The 20,153-nt window shown below is 42.5% G+C and overlaps 1 protein-coding gene across 15 annotated transcripts in view; it reads right to left on the reverse strand.

Moving 5' to 3' along the window:
- The window catches only part of cadpsa (Ca2+-dependent activator protein for secretion a), a 573,081-nt gene that overhangs the window by 135,902 nt on the left and 417,026 nt on the right, over nucleotides 1-20,153 (reverse strand). For 10 of the 15 annotated variants that reach the window (XM_072582446.1, XM_072582454.1, XM_072582447.1 and 7 more), the window contains one exon: nucleotides 8,260-8,366. In XM_072582446.1, the coding sequence (XP_072438547.1) occupies nucleotides 8,260-8,366 (107 nt within the window). Of the gene's footprint in view, nucleotides 1-8,259; nucleotides 8,367-9,109; nucleotides 9,212-20,153 lie in introns of all 15 variants that reach the window. The other 5 variants (XM_072582448.1, XM_072582444.1, XM_072582443.1 and 2 more) reach the window with 1 other exon arrangement.

Genomic DNA, 20,153 nt, shown 5'->3' on the forward strand with positions numbered 1-20,153 from the left:
GAAGGATGTAAAGTTCTGAAGAAGGGTTCCACCCACAATGTTGACTTTTCCACCTCCTGATGCTGCCTGGCTTGTTGTATTCTACCAGCTTCCTGCTTGTCTATTATGTAAAGAATGAACTTGGAGTAAGAGGTACTCAAGAAAACATTGAGGCTTTCTTCTTTTGATAGGAATAAACTAAGGCACTGGGAAATGTATTTTTGCACTGAGATACTAAATTTACTTATTCCATTTCAATCAGGAATTTTTGATAAATATTCAGCCTTCAGCACACTTTCAGCTTTTGTTCCATGAACTTTGATGCTCAGGTTATTGTAATAGTCAAAGTTTTAAAAGTGAAACAATTTAGAAGTTGGAATAGAATTAGACTGATTCCTGGGAAGTAAAATGTTCTAATTAAACAAGGGCACACAGGCAGAAGTATGTATATATTTTTCTTGTTATTTGTGCTTCTCTCTCCTCTGTTCGCCAGCTCCCCCCAAGGTGACATAGCAATGGTGGACAGGTGGTATATTCCCAGCCCTTTGCCAATGCACTTTGTTTAATATTTAGTGACTTATCCTCTGATCTGAGTTCCCTCTTTCATTCCCTGTGGGAGAGCTCCTGAACGCTGCTTGATGCCTTCCTCTGACAGCTCAGCCAATACCAGAAACTCAGCAGGTGGGCATTCGCAGTCACAAACCTGCATCCTACTACCTTGTGACAGTATGTCCAAACTGTAGCTTTGTGTATCATCTACAAGAGCTTTATGCTCTGAGGAATCCTAAACAACACAATTTACAATAAGATCTTTCAGATACAGACCTTGAAGATGCTGCCTCTCTGATATAATGGGTACCTCGGGAGAAGAAAAAGGTCAAATCTTATGTTGTTTAAACAAGTGTACACTGTTTCTACAGTGCATCTGGCCTTGAGTTACAAGTCATGAATACAATGTTAAAATTTATATACATTTTATTTCTCTTATAATGTTGTTAAAACAAACAAGGCAGCATTTATTACCGATTCCTTGTTACCTTAACAGCATTAAGTTAACCATCTAGAATGGTACTGGTGTCACATGTACAGCAGAATAATAGGGGTAGCAGATTACTTTCCATGAAGGAAATTAGTGAAGGGTTATTGACAACAGTTTTTATGCTTACTTTTTGGTTCGGGCCCATAAACTATAAATAATGCCGATTTAAAACAAAAAATGAATTTACTATAGTTGGGTAACCACTTCAAGAGGTTAAACTGTGAGTAAAACTGGAAATAAATAATCATTGCAGGGGATAACCATAATGTTCTAGGCCAATTATGTGCTATTTATCACTCTGCTGAGCATGCATCTTCCCCAAGTGAGAAGCAAGTCATTTGAAACAACAAAAAAAACCATGGATACTAGAAATCGGAGATGAAAAGAGAAAACACTAAATACTCAGCAGGTCATGAGCATCCATGAATAGAGGGAAAGAGTAATGGGGTTTTATGGTTTCCTGTGGCTATGTCTTCAGAGGAGGTGGGGTTGGGGTGTAACAAGTACATCCCCTGTAAACTTCAACCCAGAATTTCAGAAACATTTCCTTTCATCAGAAGTCTGACTGAGATCTTGGGCTCTTACTAAATGATTTCATCACTGTTGGATTACACAGATTGGGATATCATTTAAGAAGTGTGGAAGAAATGGATTTCACCTACTTTGGATTTTTTCTTTCGGATTTGAGGTAGGCAGGATATGAAACCAGTCTGAGTTCCCTGAGATTTACCTACTCAGTTACACATTATATTTCAAAATGAGAAAAGACCTTCATAAAGAGTAAGTTCTGTTAATCCATACAGTGGAGTTGATGGCTACATAGGTCCTAAACAAGACAACAGAAAGTCTTAGCAAGCTTGCCAGATGATCATCAGGCTTTTCCAGTTATGTCTCCAACCCAGAGCTGCTTCACCTTAGCAAACAGTTATTCATTTCATAGAGGAATTAACAATATTCTCGCCTATTTTGCCTATGGAGTTTGGAAGAATCATTTAATGATGCAATGACTATGGTCCTTCCAATTTCTTGACATTGTAGATCAGAATGTAATAGGTGACATAACTTGGCAACTTGTAAAGCAGACGTACCAAAGGCACGTAGACCTTGACATTCTGAGATAGGATTAATTTATTCATTCACATGATGCCACTGGAAAGATCAACCTTTATTGCCGACTCCTAATTACCCTTGAACTGAGGGCTTTTATGAGTGCAACACATTGCTGTGGAACTGGAGTCACAAAATAGATCAGAACAGATTGGACGTAGATGTCCTTTAGGGAAGGACATCTGCATCCTTAGTGAACCAGATCGGTTTTATGATAATCAATGATAGTGTAAAGTCACCACTACTAAGACTAGCTTTCAACTCCTGATTTTATTGATTGAGTTGAAATTCTACTAGTTGCCATGGTGGGATTTGAGCCCATGTGCCAGAACATTAGCATGGGTCTCTGGATTACCTTTCCAGTGACATTTCCAATATGCAACCACCATCCCAGGATTGTTGTAGGTTGTTGTTTAATTTTGACCTGGAGGCAGTCCCATTAAATTTAATCACACCCTATCAGATAGATGCACGAGAGCCTTGTATGACAGCTTTACGACTGGGCTGAATTTTAAAAGCAGATCAGGCTCAGGATCAGTGGTTGGTGAGTGCACAAGTTTAGCTGGCTCTCTGTTAGGATTGTAATCCCAAGCTATCTCAGGGTTGCAACAGGCTTCTGTCTTTAAGATATGGGTAGCCAACTGAGAGAAATTAAAGCCAATTAAAGATCCATTTCCTGGCCCACTGGGATTTCCAGTTGGCAACATGGGTACGTTTTATTAGCCTGAACCACAACCTGGCAACCACTGGTAGGGTCATGACAAGAAAGGAGGGTCTTGCACTGCAGTCCATGAGGGACTCCCACCTGGAACACCCATGGCTGCTGGGATACAGCTCCAGTCACTGGAGTGATCCTCTTCCATGATGATGCTTCTGGCACTTTTAAACATGAAAAATGCTGATTTTTGCTCAGAGGACACTTCCATTTTGAAGTTCCCCTCTCATTACATTTTGAATGTGTAACTCCTACTTGAATAGTGGGGTTGTTGATGTGCCATTACTAGTGGCTTTCTTACAGGCCAATAGTTTCATGAGTCAGCCCATGGTCCTTAGCTTGATGGCAGGCCAGTAAAACATGGCGGGATGAATCTGGAACATGCCATGTGGGGTCTGGACTTATAACAGGACCTGACTTTGGATCCTTGATCTTGCACTCAAAAACCCTTGCCCCTGGTGTTTCATGTTTCATTCAGTTTTCTGTAAACCAGAAGGAAGCAAGTAATTTGATTTTAAAAGGTAAAGGCTGTTCAGTTGAGTCCCTGGAATTATTTTGGTCAATAACCATTCAAATCCAGGAATTCTGTAAACTAGTTTGTAGGAAATTGTAGGAGATATTTGAATGTTAGAGCTGGTTTTACATGCAACCACCATTAAGAGAATGGTCTAAGCCAGTATGAGCTCTGACAGTAGTAATAAACAGTGTATATGTAGAAAATATTCTGATAGAATGATAGTTCAGTGTTAAGTTACATTATATTACACTTTTGAAAGATTACATGGAAGGATTTCTGCTGTAAATATGATGTCACTGTTTGCTACTCATTCGATTATATTTCCATTATGGGGAGGAGTTATTCAAAGTATAATAAATATCTTGAATTTGTAAAGAAGAACATTTTGCAAAAGAAAAGGATACCGGTTGCAGTAGCAATGTTACATTTTCAAAGAACAGCTGCTAGAATGGAGATTCTAAGATTACAAAACTTTCAGAGTGAAGTCACATGACTCCGTTTGTGGGTGTGAAGTATGGTTTAGAAACAGAGAGCTTTTGCCCTCTCTATCTTTTTTTTTCCTGAAGTTCCTCTTATCAAGGTTTCAAATTGTAGTAGTACTGGAAAAATCTCATCACCTTAAGCAGAAGGTTCTCAAAGGTGAATTCTGAACCTATACCACTGTCTTCAGATAAAGAGAAATTAACCAGTGAGAACCTTAAGAATTCTGGATGTTTATACCAATTCATCCACTATCTCTGCAACCACTTTGTTTAAAACCCTAGGATACAGGCCTTCAGGTCCACAGGACTTGTCAACCTTTGATTCCACTGGGTTTCCTAGTACATCACATCATAGTTATTGATCACTCCTTCTCTACAGTGGGCCCAGGAACCACCACTGTATGCTCTGTTTATGTTCGTCGTTTACTGTCCCAAATTGAAAATTGAAACAATCACGAGCCAACTTTGGTCTGAAAAATCAGTTGTTGTTTTAGGATACCATTGCAATGGTCTCTACAGTAAATTGCATGACAGGCGGGGAGTACCATTCAGCTATATGCAGTTTAGAAAATTAGTTTATATGTATTAATGTCATAAGCGGTGTTGTATTGATTTTAAATATACAAATTGCATTAAAAAAATGACAAAAATAAATAAATATTATGATAAAATTTACGCAATTTGTATTTGGTAATTGTTGCATTAAAACCAAGACAAAAGTAAATGAATATTATGATAAAATATATGCAACAATTATCATATGCCCTTTTATTGGAAATCTTGCCACATATTTTCTTCCCTTGCCTCTCAGCTCTCTGATGGTACTAATTGTTTTTGAGGTTCAGTTCTACATCTACTGGCAGTTTTCAGTACTTCACCCAAGTGATAACGTTCATGACTAAATGTTCATTGTTTAACAGTAAGTCTGCACAGTGAATATTAGCAGGCTAGATTTCTATGGGAGTGGAATTTGCATAAAGATCCTATGTACAGTACTTTAATGGTAAAAGTAACCTATTCATACACTAATAATAAAACTGCTTGCATTCCAGGCAATTTTATCCACTAGTTCTTACAATTTATTAGTTTACTTCATGTATCACTTTGTCAAACTCAGTTTTTTTTCAGTAAACTACATAATCTTGCAACAACATGGTGGAATGCATGACTCATCATCCATATCATATTTATAGAAATAGCAAAAACATTTTTTAAAAAAAGTTCTAAACAACTGATTCATCATAATGTTTCTATACTTGAGAACTAATATTTAGCATAATCAGTTGCACATGAACTGATGCATCATTCCTTATTATAAAATCAAAGGCATCAAATCTATGCAGGCAAATATAGTAGATTCAGGGAAGTTTCTAAAGGGTGAAGAATGGTGGTAGGTTGCAACTCCAGTGCTTGACATAGCATCCATTAAGTACATGCAGAGGCTGTTTAGCCAGCCCAAGCAATCTATATCTGTTACTCATTGCAAATAACAGTTTTACAAGCACTGTGTGAGCAGTTGGCAGGAGGTTACTTGGAAAAAAAGATTAGGAGCAAGGAAGACCCAGGTAAACTCCCATTAGGAAAGATGATATCTTTAGGACATGCACGAGACACATAGGGAGGTGACTCACTTCATTCAGATTAGTCACATACCTCTTTTCCCTGTAGTAATCCAATATTGATTGAACAGTAGGGAGGAAATTTGAATATGCAAATCAAGCATTAGTTGGGACTGCTGCATTATCTTTATACCATATAATAAAGGCACTATGGATTCAATACTCCAGTTTCACAATTTTTCTTTAGGTTAACTTGTATACCCTCTCATATAAAATTAAATGTAATCCAACAATGCATAAATAAACAGCAAAATACACTCACATGAAAATAAAGCAACATTCAGAAATATTTAAAATCAAAAGATACTTAACAATGATATAACAAAGGTTTGATGTCTGGGTAAAAAGGAAGGAGGCAATTTTGTGCAATTTATTGATTGTAGTTCTTTCGAAAATTATATCAAAATAAATTTCACAGATGAAACTAAAAAACTTTAATCAATGAAAAATGTTCAGACATAATAGATATTCTTGAGGGCAAATATACCTGCTACAAGTTTCAGTCTGGTAGAATTAAATCTACCTACTTCTACAGAAATCAATGTAAGCATACAGAATCTATAAATTTGCAGGTACTCACACAGTTTGAGTAAAAGACAGTATATTCCATTACCATGCACATCAGTTTGTTAAAGAGGAAGATTTTACTGAAACATACATTTCTCTATTTTGAATTGTTGAATTACCTAGCATTTAATGTTTTTGCTTTCATAATGCACATAGGCAAATTATCCCAGGATTGATTGTGAGCTTCGAAAAGTGAAGCTAATCTTGAAGGGAACATGCATTGGTAACAGACCTAAATTATCACAGTCCTGATTTTCCAACATCGAATCCCAACAAATCTCGCAGGTAGTTGATTTTGAAATTGCCCCTCAACTGTATTAACCTACTAAGGTGATTGGGATCTAATTGTGTTCTATTCATAAATTATATCACCAGTTATCTTTGAAGAAAATATTAAAAACTTCAAAGCTCTGAGAAATTTCAAAGCAAAAATGGGACAACGGCAGAGGACTGAGAGTTTGAGACATGCTCAAAATAGTCAAATCCAGGGCTGATAGTGATGTGCACCAAGCAGCTGAATCTCTGTGTTGTAGTCTTCTCGAACCTGTTTGTTTTGAAGAACTTAAATAGTGTACTTTTCAACTGAAGCTTCTTCATCATTATTCCAGCACTTAAAAGCTAGCCATACTGAAATGACCGCATAAAGAAAAGATTGCAAAACATTTCAGAGTTTTATCATCTCAGAATTTGTACCATGGTGATTCATTTGCTCTGGGGAGATTAAATAAATTGGATGATAGATAAATTGCACAAGATTTGTTGGAAGAAATGAAATTTGTACAATCACCTATTAAACCATTGATTCATTGAAGAACTTCCAAGATGTAAGGTTTCATCTGGTAATTATATTTTAGCGACATAAGCCAGCAGAAAGATGTTTATTATTTTGAGAATCATAGAATACCTACAATTCGAAAGCAGGCCATTTGGCCCATTGAGTCTACACCAACCCCCTGAAGGGCATCCCACCCAGATCCACCCCCCTACCCTATCCCTGTATACCTGCATTTCCCACGGCTAATCCACCTAACCTGCACATCTTTGGACTGTGGAAGGAAACTGGAGCCTGCAGAGGAAACCCATGGAGACAGGGCAAGAATAGAGTCCGACAGCATGGAAACAGGCCCTTAGGCCCAAACTGGTCCATGCTGACCAAAAACTGTCCATCAACACTAATCCAGTTTTCCTGCTCTTGGCCCATATCCCTGTAAACCCTTGCTATCCATGTGTTTATCTAAATGCCTTTTAAATGTTGTTAATGTACCCACCTCAACCACTTTTGCTGGCAGCTCATTCCATATACATAATACCCTCTGTATAAAAAAGTTGCCCCTCAGGTTCTCTTTTATTCTTTTCCCTCTAACCTCAAATTGATGCCCTGTTGATTCCCTACCCCTGGGAAAAAGACTGAGTGCACTCACCCTATCCACACCTCTCATGATCTTATACACTTCTATAAGATCCTAATCAGTTTCCTATGCTCTAAAGAAAAAAGGCCTAGCTTGTCCAACCTCTCCCCATAACTTAGACTGTTAAGTCCTGATAACATCCTTGTGAATTTCTTCTGCACTCTTTCCAGTTTAATAACATTTTTCCGATAGCAAGGCGACCAGAATTGAACACAATACTCCAAGTCTGGCCTCACCAACATCCTGTATAACTGCAACATATTTTCCCAACTTCCATACTCAGTGCCCTGACAGATGAAGGCCAGTGTGCCAAAAGCCTTCTTCATTGCCTTATCTACCTGTGACCCCACTTTCAGAGAACCATGCACCTGAACTTCAAGGTCCCACTGTCCCACACAATGCTCCTTAAAACTCTCCCATTCACCATGAAACTCCTCCTTTAATTTGACTTTCCAAAATATGCAAACTCCACACAGACCTTCGTTAGAAGTTGGAATCGAACCTGGATCCCTGGCACTGTGAGGCAACAGTGCTGACTGCTGAGCCACCAAGCCAGCTGACAGATTGCAAAAGTATCCTAAAATATTAGCCAAATAATTTTGTGGGAACTATCCCTCAAGCAGACATGCTGTAGCCCAATTTATAATGTTGTTACCACAACAACTAGAATAAATCGACCGCCCAGGTAAACAAAGATATATAAAATGATTGGGGTGAGAAGCATCAAGAGATTATTAAACTAATCTTTTTCATTAGGAGCCAAAATCTTTAAAATGCCTTTAAACCATATAAAAGAGTCTGCAGGCCACCAGAGCCAACACTCACCTCTGCATGGTGCTCTTCATTTTGTTGCAGCACCTCAATAACCAGTTCAGCAAGCCGGATTGTATCTTCCAGTTTTTTGGCAGGAGTAACTAACTGTCCTACATTTTCTGTGGTGGATAGTATTAAAAATGAGTAACACAATATAAACAACATTTTTTCTCAAGACAAGCTCCCCTTCACTTAATAAGCAATTTCTATATTTAATATGTTTATCTTTCAAGAACTTAACCTGATACATACTTAACAAAACAATTTCATTTTTAAAAAAATCAATAATGTATACTATATGATTTATTCCAGTACAATGTTCCAACTAAGATTCTGAGCAGATTCAGGTTCATGTTCTGATTTTGTAATGTCCAATAGATCTACAAAAAGATAGACTTTTGGGAAATTTGAATGGTGGGCTTCACAAAAAAAATTGGCAACAATTTCAAACGAACCTTGGGTAAAAAGGTGCCATTTAAAACAAAGACTGAGAACACCAAAGGAAAGATCTAATTGGAACACTGTCAGCTGTCAAAAAGATATTATTGTACAACACTGTTTACTCAAAGAACTTAAAGTCATCATGCAATATGTTGTGCAGCAACACTGTTAGTTTGTGCTGACATTTATGTTTATGAATGTTGTGTACACCAAATGCTCAAAGAAGGCAAGAGTATTACTTTCTAGGATCTATAGTGAAATTTAAAAATCATAATAAACAGCAATTTTCTAATTAATTTTCAGCAGACCATATATTTCTGTAACAAACTTAGTATAACCAAGGCAAGTAAAAGAAAAGATTGTTTAAATGCAACAAGTCACTAAAATAAAACCAAACAAAATAAAAAAGCTGTAACAGTACTTTGTATTTGTTTAGGCATGCCTCTGATTCTCTGACTAAGAATGTTTTGCGACGATTTTATGGGTAGAGGTGTGGACGGTGGTTTAGGCCAAGGTCGTCGTGCTGTCATGCATGAGTGAAAGAGACAGGAAAAGTAAGCAAGCAGGCGACTGAATGAGCAATGGTACAAGTAATGGAAAAATTAAATACTGAAAGAAATAAATTTATCATTATGACAATTTTAGTAGTAGTCTGGTAACTGCTAATTACAGTTATAACTAGATATTTCCAAAGATCTCAACAATGCACCGTATAGTAGATATTTTAAGTACTATAGAAGCCACATTTGTCTTAATATCACAGTCATAGGATCTGTTACAAACCGTCAAATTCTTTTATTTTGCTTGTATCATTTAATCCAGTTATGTTAAACAGTGACATTCACCAATATACTCAACTATACGGTTTTCTTTACAGAGCTATTTGAATTTAGTAATGAAATGGCACAAGAAATTAAAATTCTAAAAATAATTCTACCCTAGAAAATAGCTTTTAAATCTATTGTTAAATCAGGTATTTTGTTTGTCATATGCTTCTTTGAATGTATGTTGTCACTATTTTCTCAAAGACTGCAGTTAAGATCAACGGGGACTCTTTTCAACTTTGTCAAACAGACAAGAATCTAGGAGAATGGATTCCTCTCACATTTCAGCACCCGTCTAGTATACTTCCCATTGAGAATAATAGGATGATTATCAGGCAGTTCCTAAAATAATGGCACAATCTTGCTTCACCAGGTTAACACACGGGATGTGATGTTGAAAATTAGCTGACACTCCGACTTACAGAGCATTGACTAGTAAATATGCATAGTTTTATGCGATAAAGATAAAAAAAATATACTTTCAGCATCTCTGATCCTTAAAATCTAATTAACTAGAGAACTGGGGTGGTCTAGGTTTGAGACTGAAGACATATTAATTGCTATAGAAGTCCAAGATTTAGATATTATCAGAAAATAATGAGCTATTGAGAAACTGTCATGGAAAGGGCAAAGATATCAAAAAGGAAATTTAAAAATCAGAATATCACAAGGGACAATACTCCAAAATATGAGAAGCAGATACATTCATAACAATGGAGAGATAAGTTTGTGAGATTATTCATTTGTGGGATGTGGGTGTTGCTGGCTGGCCAGAATTTTATTACCCATCCATAGTTGCCCTTGAGAAGGTGGTGGTGAGCTGCTTTTTTGAACTGTTGTAGTCCCACTTGTTGTGGGCTGACCCACAATGCCATTAGGGAGGGATTTGCAGGATTTTGACCCAGCGACAGTGAAGAATCACCGATATATTTTCAAGTCAGGATGGTGAGTGGTTGGAGGGGAACTTGAAGGTGGTGGAGTTCCCATATATCTGCTGCCCTTGTCCTTTTAGATTGAAGCGATTTTGGGAGGTATTGTCTGAGGATGCTTGGTGAATTTCTGCAGTGCATCTTGTAGATAGTATATACTGCTGCTACTGAATGCTGGTGGAGGAGAGAGTGGATGCTTGTGGATACAGTGCCAATCAGCAGGCTGCATTGTCCTCAATGGTGTCAAGCATCTTGAGTGTTGTTGGAGCTGCACCCATCCAGGCAAATGGGGAGTATTCCATCACAGTCCTGACTTGTGCCCAGTAGATGGTGAACAGGCTTTGAGGAGTTAGGAAGTGAGTTACTCGCTGCGGTATTCCTAGCATCTGACCTACTCTCGTAGCCACAGTGCTAGTGTGGTGAGTCCAGTTGAGTTTCTGTTCAATGATAATCGCCCGGATGTTGATAGTGGGGAATTCAGTGATGGTAACACTGTTGAATACCAACAGGCAGTGGTTGGATTGTCTCTTATTCGTGATGGTCATAGCCTAGCATTTGTGTGGCATGAATGTTACTTGTCACTTGTCAACCCAAGCCTGGATATTGTACAGATCTTGTTACATTTGATTATAGACTGCTTCAGTATCTGAGGAGTCATGAATGGTGCTGAAAATTGTGCAATATCAGCAAATATCTGTACTTCTGACTTTATGATGGAGGAAAGGACATTGATGAAGCAGCTGAAGATGGTTGGGTCAAGAACACTACCCTGAGGAACTACTGCAGAGATGTCCTGGAGCTGAGATGACTGACCTCCAAAACTACCAACATTTTCCAATGTGTCAGTTTTGACTCTAACCATGAGAGAATTTACCTCCTGATATCCATAATTCCAGTTTTGCTAGGGCTCCTTGATGCACATCAGTCAAAAGCAGCCTTGACATCAGGCTGTTACTCTCACCTCACCTCTGGAATTCAGCTCTTTTGTCTATGTTTGGACCATGGCTGTAATGAGGTCCAGAGCTGAGTGGCCCTGGCAGAAAAACTGGGCGTCACTGAGCAGCTTATTGCTGAGCAGATATACTTGATAGCACCGTTGATGACATCTTCAATCACTTTACTGATGTTTGAGAGTAGACTGATGGGGTGGTAATTGGCCGGGTTGGATTTGTCTTGCCTTTTATATACAGCACATACTTGGGCAATTTTCCACTTGTCGAGTAGATACCAATGTTGTAACTGTACTGGAACAGCTTGGCTAGGGGAATGGCAGTTTCTGGAGCACAAGTTTTCAGTATTATTGCCAGAATGTTGTCAGGGCCTGTAGCCTTTACAGTATCCAGTGTATACAACATTTTCTTGATATCACATGGAGTGAACGGAGTTGGCTGAAGACTGGTATTTGCAGTTCTGGGGACCACTGGAAGAGGCTGAGATGGATCATCCATTCGGAACTTCTGGCTGAAGATTGCTGTGAAAGCTTGAACCATATCTTTTGCACTTATGTGCTGGGCTCTTCCATCATTGAGGATGGGGATATTTGTGCAGCTTCCTCCTCCAGTGAGTTGTTTAATTGTCCACCACCATTCATGACTGGATGTGGCAGGACTGTAGAACTTAGATCTGATCCATTGGTGTGGGATTGCTTAGCTCTGTCTATCAATTGCTGCTTATGCTGTTTGGCATGCGAGTAGCACTGTTTGGGTGGCTTCACCAGGTTGACATCTCATCTTCAGGTATATCTGCTGTTGCTCCTGGCATGCCCTCCTTAGTATGGGTTAGAAATCACAGGTAAACAGAATCAATCCAAAGCCATTCAACTTTCCTGCCAAAGCAAAACTAATCCTAAAATATACTGGGAATGTGAGATAAGTGTACAAACTTGAAGGCTGCAAGAACAATTCATCAGTTGAAGTTCTAAAGCCCTGAAAATCGAGAAAGATATTGAAAACACCAAAATTACAGTGGAGGGAAAGAACACTGTACAAATTTACCCCTTTAATTTTAAGAATCTGTTGTTTTTAAATTGGCGCCTGGTTTCTCAGTTTTTTTTTTGCAAATGTTCCTTGTGCTGTAATTCCCTCACGAAAATCGCAAAATATAAAAGTGCACAGGAGATGCAGTCTTGGAGACAGAATAGCAATCATAGCATAAAGACTATGATGTCTTCTAACATCCCAATATTTCTATTATATTCCATTGTGTATGTCCTATTGAAGGGCTGGATAACAGAAACAGCTCATCACCTGGATTAAAGTGAATGGAAAAAACAGCAAACAGCCAACAGGGATATATTTCACCCTAAGATCTGTACCTGAAAATTAAGATGCATTTCACCCATTTATCAGCAAATAGTGTTTGGATTTATGGGGTTCGCTTCTCTATTACTAGAAGTTTCCTCTGAGGTACCACTGTCACTAAAGTCAAGTGTACCACTGCTACAATTTTCCCTTCTTCATGAATGCTGAGTATGTCAGCTTTTACTTCCTAATTTTCCTTCTGATCTGTATTACAATGTCCATCACTGCATATGGATGTAAAATGGTTAATACCTCACTGAGTGCAGTAAGCACCACTCACTATATTAATGTCACAGGAACCAAAAGAAGGAGCAAGAAAGAGGTAGATCTGGCGCTAGTGTGCTCCTAACAGTCTCTGTAGAAAGGCGCAGCAGGTCAGGCAGCATCCAAGGAGCAGGGGAATCGACGTTTTGGGCATGATCCCTTCTTCAGGAATGAGGAAAGCGTGCCAAGTAGGCTAAGATAAAAGGTAGGGAGGAGGGACTTGGGGTGGGGCGTTGGAAATGCGATAGGTGGAAGGAGGTTAAGGTGAGGGTGATAGGCAGGAGTGGGGGTGGGGGCGGAGAGGTCAGGAAGAAGATTGCAGGTTAGGAAGGTGGTGCTAAGTTCGAGGGTTGGGACTGAGACAAGGTGGGGGGAGAGGAAATGAGGAAACTGGAGAAATCTGAGTTCATCCCTTGTGGTTGGAGGCGGAAGATGAGGCGCTCTTCCTCCAGCCGTCGTGTTGCTATGGTCTGGCGATGGAGGAGTCCAAGGACCTGCATGTCCTTGGTGGAGTGGGAGGGGGGAGTTGAAGTGTTGAGCCATGGGGTGGTTGGGTTGGTTGGTCCGGGTGTCCCAGAGGTGTTCTCTGAAACGTTGCGCAAGTAGGTGGCCTGTCTCCCCAATATAGAGGAGGCCACATCGGGTGCAGTGGATGCAGTAAATGATGTGTGTGGAGATGCAGGTGAATTTGTGGCGAATATGGAAGTATCCCTTGGGGGCTTGGAGGGAAGTAAGGGGGGAGGTGTGGGCACAAGTTTTGCATTTCTTGCGGTTGCAGGGGATGGTGCCGGGAGTGGAGGTTGGGTTGGTGTGGGTGTGGACCTGACGAGGGAGTCACGGAGGGAGTGGTCTTTTCGGAACGCTGATAGGGGAGGGGAGGGAAATATATCCTTGGTGGTGGGGTCTATTTGGAGGTGGCGGAAATGACGACGAATGATACGATGCATATGGAGGTTGGTGGGGTGGTAGTTGAGGACCACTAGGATTCTATCCTGGTGGCGATTGGAGGGGCGGGCCTCAGGGCAGAGGAGCAGAAAGTGGAGGAGATGTGATGGAGAGCATCGTTGATCACGTCTGGGGGGAAATTGCGGTCTTTGAAGAAGGAGGCCATCTGGGTTGTTCGGTATTGGAACTGGTCCTCCTGGGAGCAGATGCGGTGGAGACGAAGGAATTGGGAATATGGGGTGGCGTTTTTACAGGGGACAGGGTGGGAGGAGGTGTAGTCTAGGTAGCTGTGGGAGTCGGTTGGTTTATAGTAAATGTCCGTGTTGATTCGGTCCCCCGAGATAGAAATGGAGGGGTCTAGGAAGGGGAGGGAGGAGTCTGAAACGGTCCAGGTAAATTTGAGGACTGGGTGGAAGGTGTTGGTAAAGTGGATGAACTGTTCAACCTCCTCGTGGGAGCACGAGGCAGCGCCGATACAGTCATCGATGTAGCGGAGGAAAAGGTGGGGGGTGGTGCCCGTGTAGCTGCGGAAGATGGACTGTTACACATATCCTATGAAGAGGCACGCATAGCTGGGGCCCATGTGGGTGCCCATGGCTACTCCATTGGTTTGGAGGAAATGGGAGGATTGGAAAGAGAAGTTGTTCAGAGTGAGGACCAGTTCAGTCATGGAAGAAAGATGGCAGTGGAAGGGTACTGGTTGGTACGGCGGGAAAGGAAGAAGCAGAGGGCTTTGAGTCCTTCGTGATGGGGGATGGAGGTGTACAGGGACTGGATGTCCATGGTGAAGATAAAGCTTTTGGGACCGGGGAAGCGAAAATCATGGAGGAGGCGGAGGGCGTGGGTGGTGTCCTGAACGTAGGTGGGGAGTTCTTGGACTAAGGGGGACAGGACCGTGTCGAGGTATGCAGAGATGAGTTCGGTGGGGCAGGAGCAGGCTGAGACAATGAGTCGGCCGGGGCAGTCAGGTTTGTGGATTTTGGGCAGGAGGTAGAAACGGGCGTTGTGGGGTTGTGGGACTATGAGGTTGGAGGCGGTGGATGGGAGATCCCCTGAGGTGATGAGGTTATGGATGGTCTGGGAGATGATGGTTTGGTGGTGGGAGGTGGGGTCATGGTCAAGGTGGCAGCAGGAGGAGGTGTCCAAGAACTGGCGTTTAGCTTCAGCGGTGTAAAGGCTGGTGCGCCAAACTACTACAGGGCCTCCCTTGTCTGCCAGTTTGATAGTGAGGTTGGGATTGGAATGGAGGGAGTGGAGGGCTGCAAGTTCTGAGGGTGAGAGGTTGGAGTGGGTGAGAGGGGTGGAGAGGTTGAGGCGTTTAATGTCGCGGCGGCAGTTGGTTATGAAGAGATCGAGGGCAGGTAAGAGGCCAGCATGGGGTGTCCAGGTGGATGGGATGTGTTGGAGGCGGAAGAAGGGGTCGTCAGAGGGTGGGCGAGAATCCTGGTTGAAGAAGAAGGTGTGGCGGCGAAGGCAGTGGAAGAATTGTTCGATGTCTCGCCGCGTGTTGAACTCATTAATCCGAGAGCGTAGGGGAATGAAGGTGAGGCCGCTGCGACATTAACTGCCTCAACCTCTCCACCCCTCTCACCTACTCCAACCTCTCACCCTCGGAATGTGCAGCCCTCGACTCCCTCCATTCCAACCCCAACCTATCAAACCGGCAGACAAGGGAGGCGCGGTAGTAGTTTGGCGCACCGACCTTTACACTGCTGAGGCTAAACGCCAGCTCGCGGACACCTCCTCCTGCTGCCCCCTTGACCATGACCCCACCTCCCAGCACCAAACCATCATCTCCCAGACCATCCATAACCTCATCTCCTCAGGGGATCTCCCATCCACCGCCTCCAACCTTATAGTCCCACAACCCCGCACCGCCTGTTTCTACCTCCTGCCCAAAATCCACAAACCTGACTGCCCCGGCCGACCCATTGTCTCAGCTTACTCCTGCCCCACCGAACTCATCTCTGCATACCTCAACACGGTCCTGTCCCCCTTAGTCCAAGAACTCCCCACCTACATTCGGGAACCACCCACGCCCTCCACCTCCTCCATGATTTCCGCTTCCCCGGTCCCCAACGTCTTATCTCTACCATGGACATCCAGTCCCTGTACACCTCCATCCCCCATCACGAAGGACTCCAAGCCCTCTGCTTCTTCCTTTCCCGCCGTACCAACCAGTACCCTTCCACTGACACCCTCCTTCGACTGACTGAACTGGTCCTCACTCTGAACAACTTCTCTTTGCAATCCTCCCACTTCCTCCAAACCAAAGGAGTAGCCATTGGCACCTGCATGGGCCCCAGCTATGCCTGCCTCTTCGTAGGATATGTGTAACAGTCCATCTTCCACAGCTACACGGGCACCACCCCCCACCTTTTCCTCCGCTACATCGATGACTGTATCGGCGCTGCCTCGTGCTCCCACGAGGAGGTTGAACAGTTCATCCACTTTACTAACACCTTCCACCCCGACCTCAACTTTACCTGGACCGTCTCAGACTCCTCCCTCCCCTTCCTAGACCTCTCCATTTCTATCTCGGGCGACCGAATCAACACGGACGTTTACTATAAACTGACCCGATTCCCACAGCTACCTAGACTACACCTCCTCCCACCCTGCCCCTGTAAAAATGCCATCCCATATTCCCAATTCCTTCGTCTCCGCCGCATCTACTCCCAGGAGGACCAGTTCCAATACCGAACAACCCAGATGGCCTCCTTCTTCAAAGACCGCAATTTCCCCCCAGACGTGGTCGACGATGCTCTCCACCACATCTCCTCCACTTCCCGCTCCTCTGCCCTTGAGCCCAGCTCCTCCAATCACCACTAGGACAGAACCCCACCGGTCCTCACCTACCACCCCACCAAATTCCATATACATCGTATCACCCGTTGTCATTTCCGCCACCTCCAAACAGACCCCACCACCAGGGATATATTTCTCTCCCCTCCCCTATCAGCGTTCTGAAAAGACTACTCCCTCTGTGACTCCCTCATCAGGTCTACACCCCCCAACAACCCAACCTCCACTCCCGGCACCTTCCCCTGCAACCGCAAGAAATGCAAAACTTGTGCCCACACCTCCCCCCTTACTTCCCTCCAAGGCCCCAAGGGCTCCTTCCATATCCACCACAAATTCACCTGCACCTCCACACACATCATTTGCTGCATCCGCTGCACCCGATGTGGCCTCCTCTATATTGGGGAGACAGGCTGCCTACTCGCGCAATGTTTCAGAGAACACCTCTGGGACAACTGGACCAACCAACCCGTGGCTCAACACTTCAACTCCCCCTCCCACTCCACCAAGGACATGCAGGTCCTTGGACTCCTCCATCACCAGACCATAGCAACACGACGGCTGGAGGAAGAGCGCCTCATCTTCCACCTAGGAACCCTCCAACCACAAGGGATGAACTCAGATTTCTCCAGTTTCCTCGTTTCCCCTCCCCCACCTTGTCTCAGTCCCAACCCTCGAACTTAGCACCACCTTCCTAACCTGCAATCTTCTTCCTGACCTCTCCGCCCCCACCCCCACTCCTGCCTATCACCCTCACCTTAACCTCCTTCCACCAATCGCATTTCCAACGCCCCTCCCCCAAGTCCCTCCTCCCTACCTTTTATCTTAGCCTGCTGGACACACTTTCGTCATTTCCTGAAGAAGGGCTCATGCCCGAAATGTCGATTCTCCTGCTCCTTGGATAATGCCTGACCTGCTGCCCTTTTTCAGCAACACATTTTCAGCTCTGATCTCCAGCATCTGCAGTCTTAACTTTCTCCACACTGATCAATAAATGCAAACACACCAAACTTCACTCTCCTATCTACCTGTGATTCCACTTTCAAGGAACTATGAAGGTAAAACAGTTGATATGGTGTATATGGATTTCATTAAGGCGTTTGATAAGGTTCCCCACGGTAGGCTATTGCGTAAAGTACAGAGACATGGGATTGAGGGTGATTTAGTGGTTTGGATCAGAAATGTACCACAAGGATCTGTTTTGGGGCCACTGCTGCTTGTCATTTCTATAAATGACCAGGATGATAGCATAGAAGGATGGGTTAGTAAATTTGTGGATGACACTGAGGTCGGTGGAGTTGTGGGTAGCGCTGAAGGATGTTGCAGGTTACAGAGGGACATAGATAAGCTGCAGAGCTGGGCTGAGAGGTGGCAAATGGAGTTTAATGTGGAAAAGTGAAAGGTGATTCACTTTAGAAGGAGCAAGAGGAATGCAGAGTACAGGGCTAATGGTAAGATTCTTGGTAGTGTAGATGAGCAGAGAGATCTCTGTGTCCATGTACATACATCCCTGAAAGTTGCCACCCAGGTTGATAGGGTTGTTAAGAAGGCATACACAGAGTGTTAGTTTTATTGGTAGAGGGATTGAGTTTCGGAGCCACGAGATCATGCTGCAGCTGTACAGAACTCTGGTGCGGCCGCACCTGGAGTACAGTTCTGGTCACTGCATTATAGGAAGGAAGTGGAAGCTTTGGAAAGGGTTCAGAAGAGATTTATTAGGATGTTGCCTGGTATGGAGGGAAAATCTTATGAGGAAAGGCTGAGGGACTTGAGGCTGTTTTCGTTGGAGAGAAGAAGGTTGAGAGATGACTTGAGACATATAAGATAATTAGAGGGTTAGAGCAGGTGGGCAGTGAGAGCCTTTTTCCTCAGATGACGATAGCTAGCATGAGGGGACATAGCTTTAAATTGAGGAGTAATACATATAGGACAGATGTCAGAGGTAGGTTCTTTACTCAGAGGGTAGTAGGGGCATGGAATGCACTCCCTGCACATTGGTGGACTCACTAACTTTAAGGGCATTTAAATGGTCATTGGATAAACATATGGATGAAAATGGAATAGTGTCGGATAGATGGGCTTCAGATTGGTTCCACAGGTCAGTGCAACATTCAGGCCGAAGGGCCTGTACTGTGCTGTAATGTTCTATGTTTTATGAACCTGCACTCCAAGGCTCTATGTTCAGCAACATTCCCCAGGATCTTACTATTAGTGTATAAGTTCTACAGAAAAATACAGAGAATGACACAAAATACAGAAAACAATCACAGAATTAATACAAAAGCATTTCAGACCTGACGAGACATAGGAACAGAATAAATCTGCAGCTGAAAGGCAGACGTGTGGGCTATATCATGAAATGGTGGCCTGTGGAAGCAGACTGAAATCCTAGTTGAGCCAGCCAGACATCGAGGATTGCGTGAGTTAAACCAAAAATATTTGTAAAGAAGGCAAGTCAGTAATTTCTTTTAAACCATTGCAGCTTCAATTTGATGTGGCTATCACTGTGCAAAGATACCATGAAGTATGGCTGGCAAAATGGACCCAAGAGGGCCATGAAAGAAGACTCATATTCTGGGAGAAGACAGTCAGGGACATTGTGAACCAAGCCACTTAAAGCAGACAAGCATTGGGCATTTTAAAGTAGCATGTAATAGTCATCTAACACAGAAATAATTTTTGGGGACAACGAAAATTCTACACGAGTTTTAATGAGACTGCGAAGCACAGGAAGCCATCCATCACAGCTGCAAAAGCATTGGAAAATCTCTTTCTCAATCATGAAGTGCAGGAGAACCCTCACTACAACTGCAAAGCCGAGGAAAACCTTTCAATACAGCAAAAAGTGTGGGAGGATGGCCATTACTGCGGAATAAAAATCTTTGTAGATAAAATACACATTCATATGGCATTAAAACGGTATTGTCACACAGATTTAATTTCAGAGATGTGCCAACTAAAACACAAGGTTGACGACCTTGGAGAAAACAATTCTTCATGTATGAAATAACAGATTCTAATCTGGATAATGAAACAGATGCTAACAAAGTATACTTCTGTAAATAATTTGGAATATGGCAGAAGATGTAGTTATTTGTCAAGGGACAAATGAAATATCACACAAATTCAAAGAGGTATTGAATGCCTTTGACAATTACTTTGATGTCAAAATGAATAATAATATTCTAGAAAGAGCAAGATTTAACAAAATAGTTCAGCATTTAGATGAACCTTTAGAATGTATTATTAATGATCTTTACAAGCAAATAGGGGTATGCAACTATGGTGACAGAATTAATTAGAAACCAAATTATCATAGCTTTCATCAGATTTATTACAGTCTAAAGAACAGAGAAGGTCATTCAGATACAAAGTGAAGCAGACATCCGACAGCAATATAG

This window comes from Chiloscyllium punctatum, chromosome 12, assembly GCF_047496795.1.
Source record: "Chiloscyllium punctatum isolate Juve2018m chromosome 12, sChiPun1.3, whole genome shotgun sequence".
Taxonomy (NCBI): domain Eukaryota; kingdom Metazoa; phylum Chordata; class Chondrichthyes; order Orectolobiformes; family Hemiscylliidae; genus Chiloscyllium; species Chiloscyllium punctatum.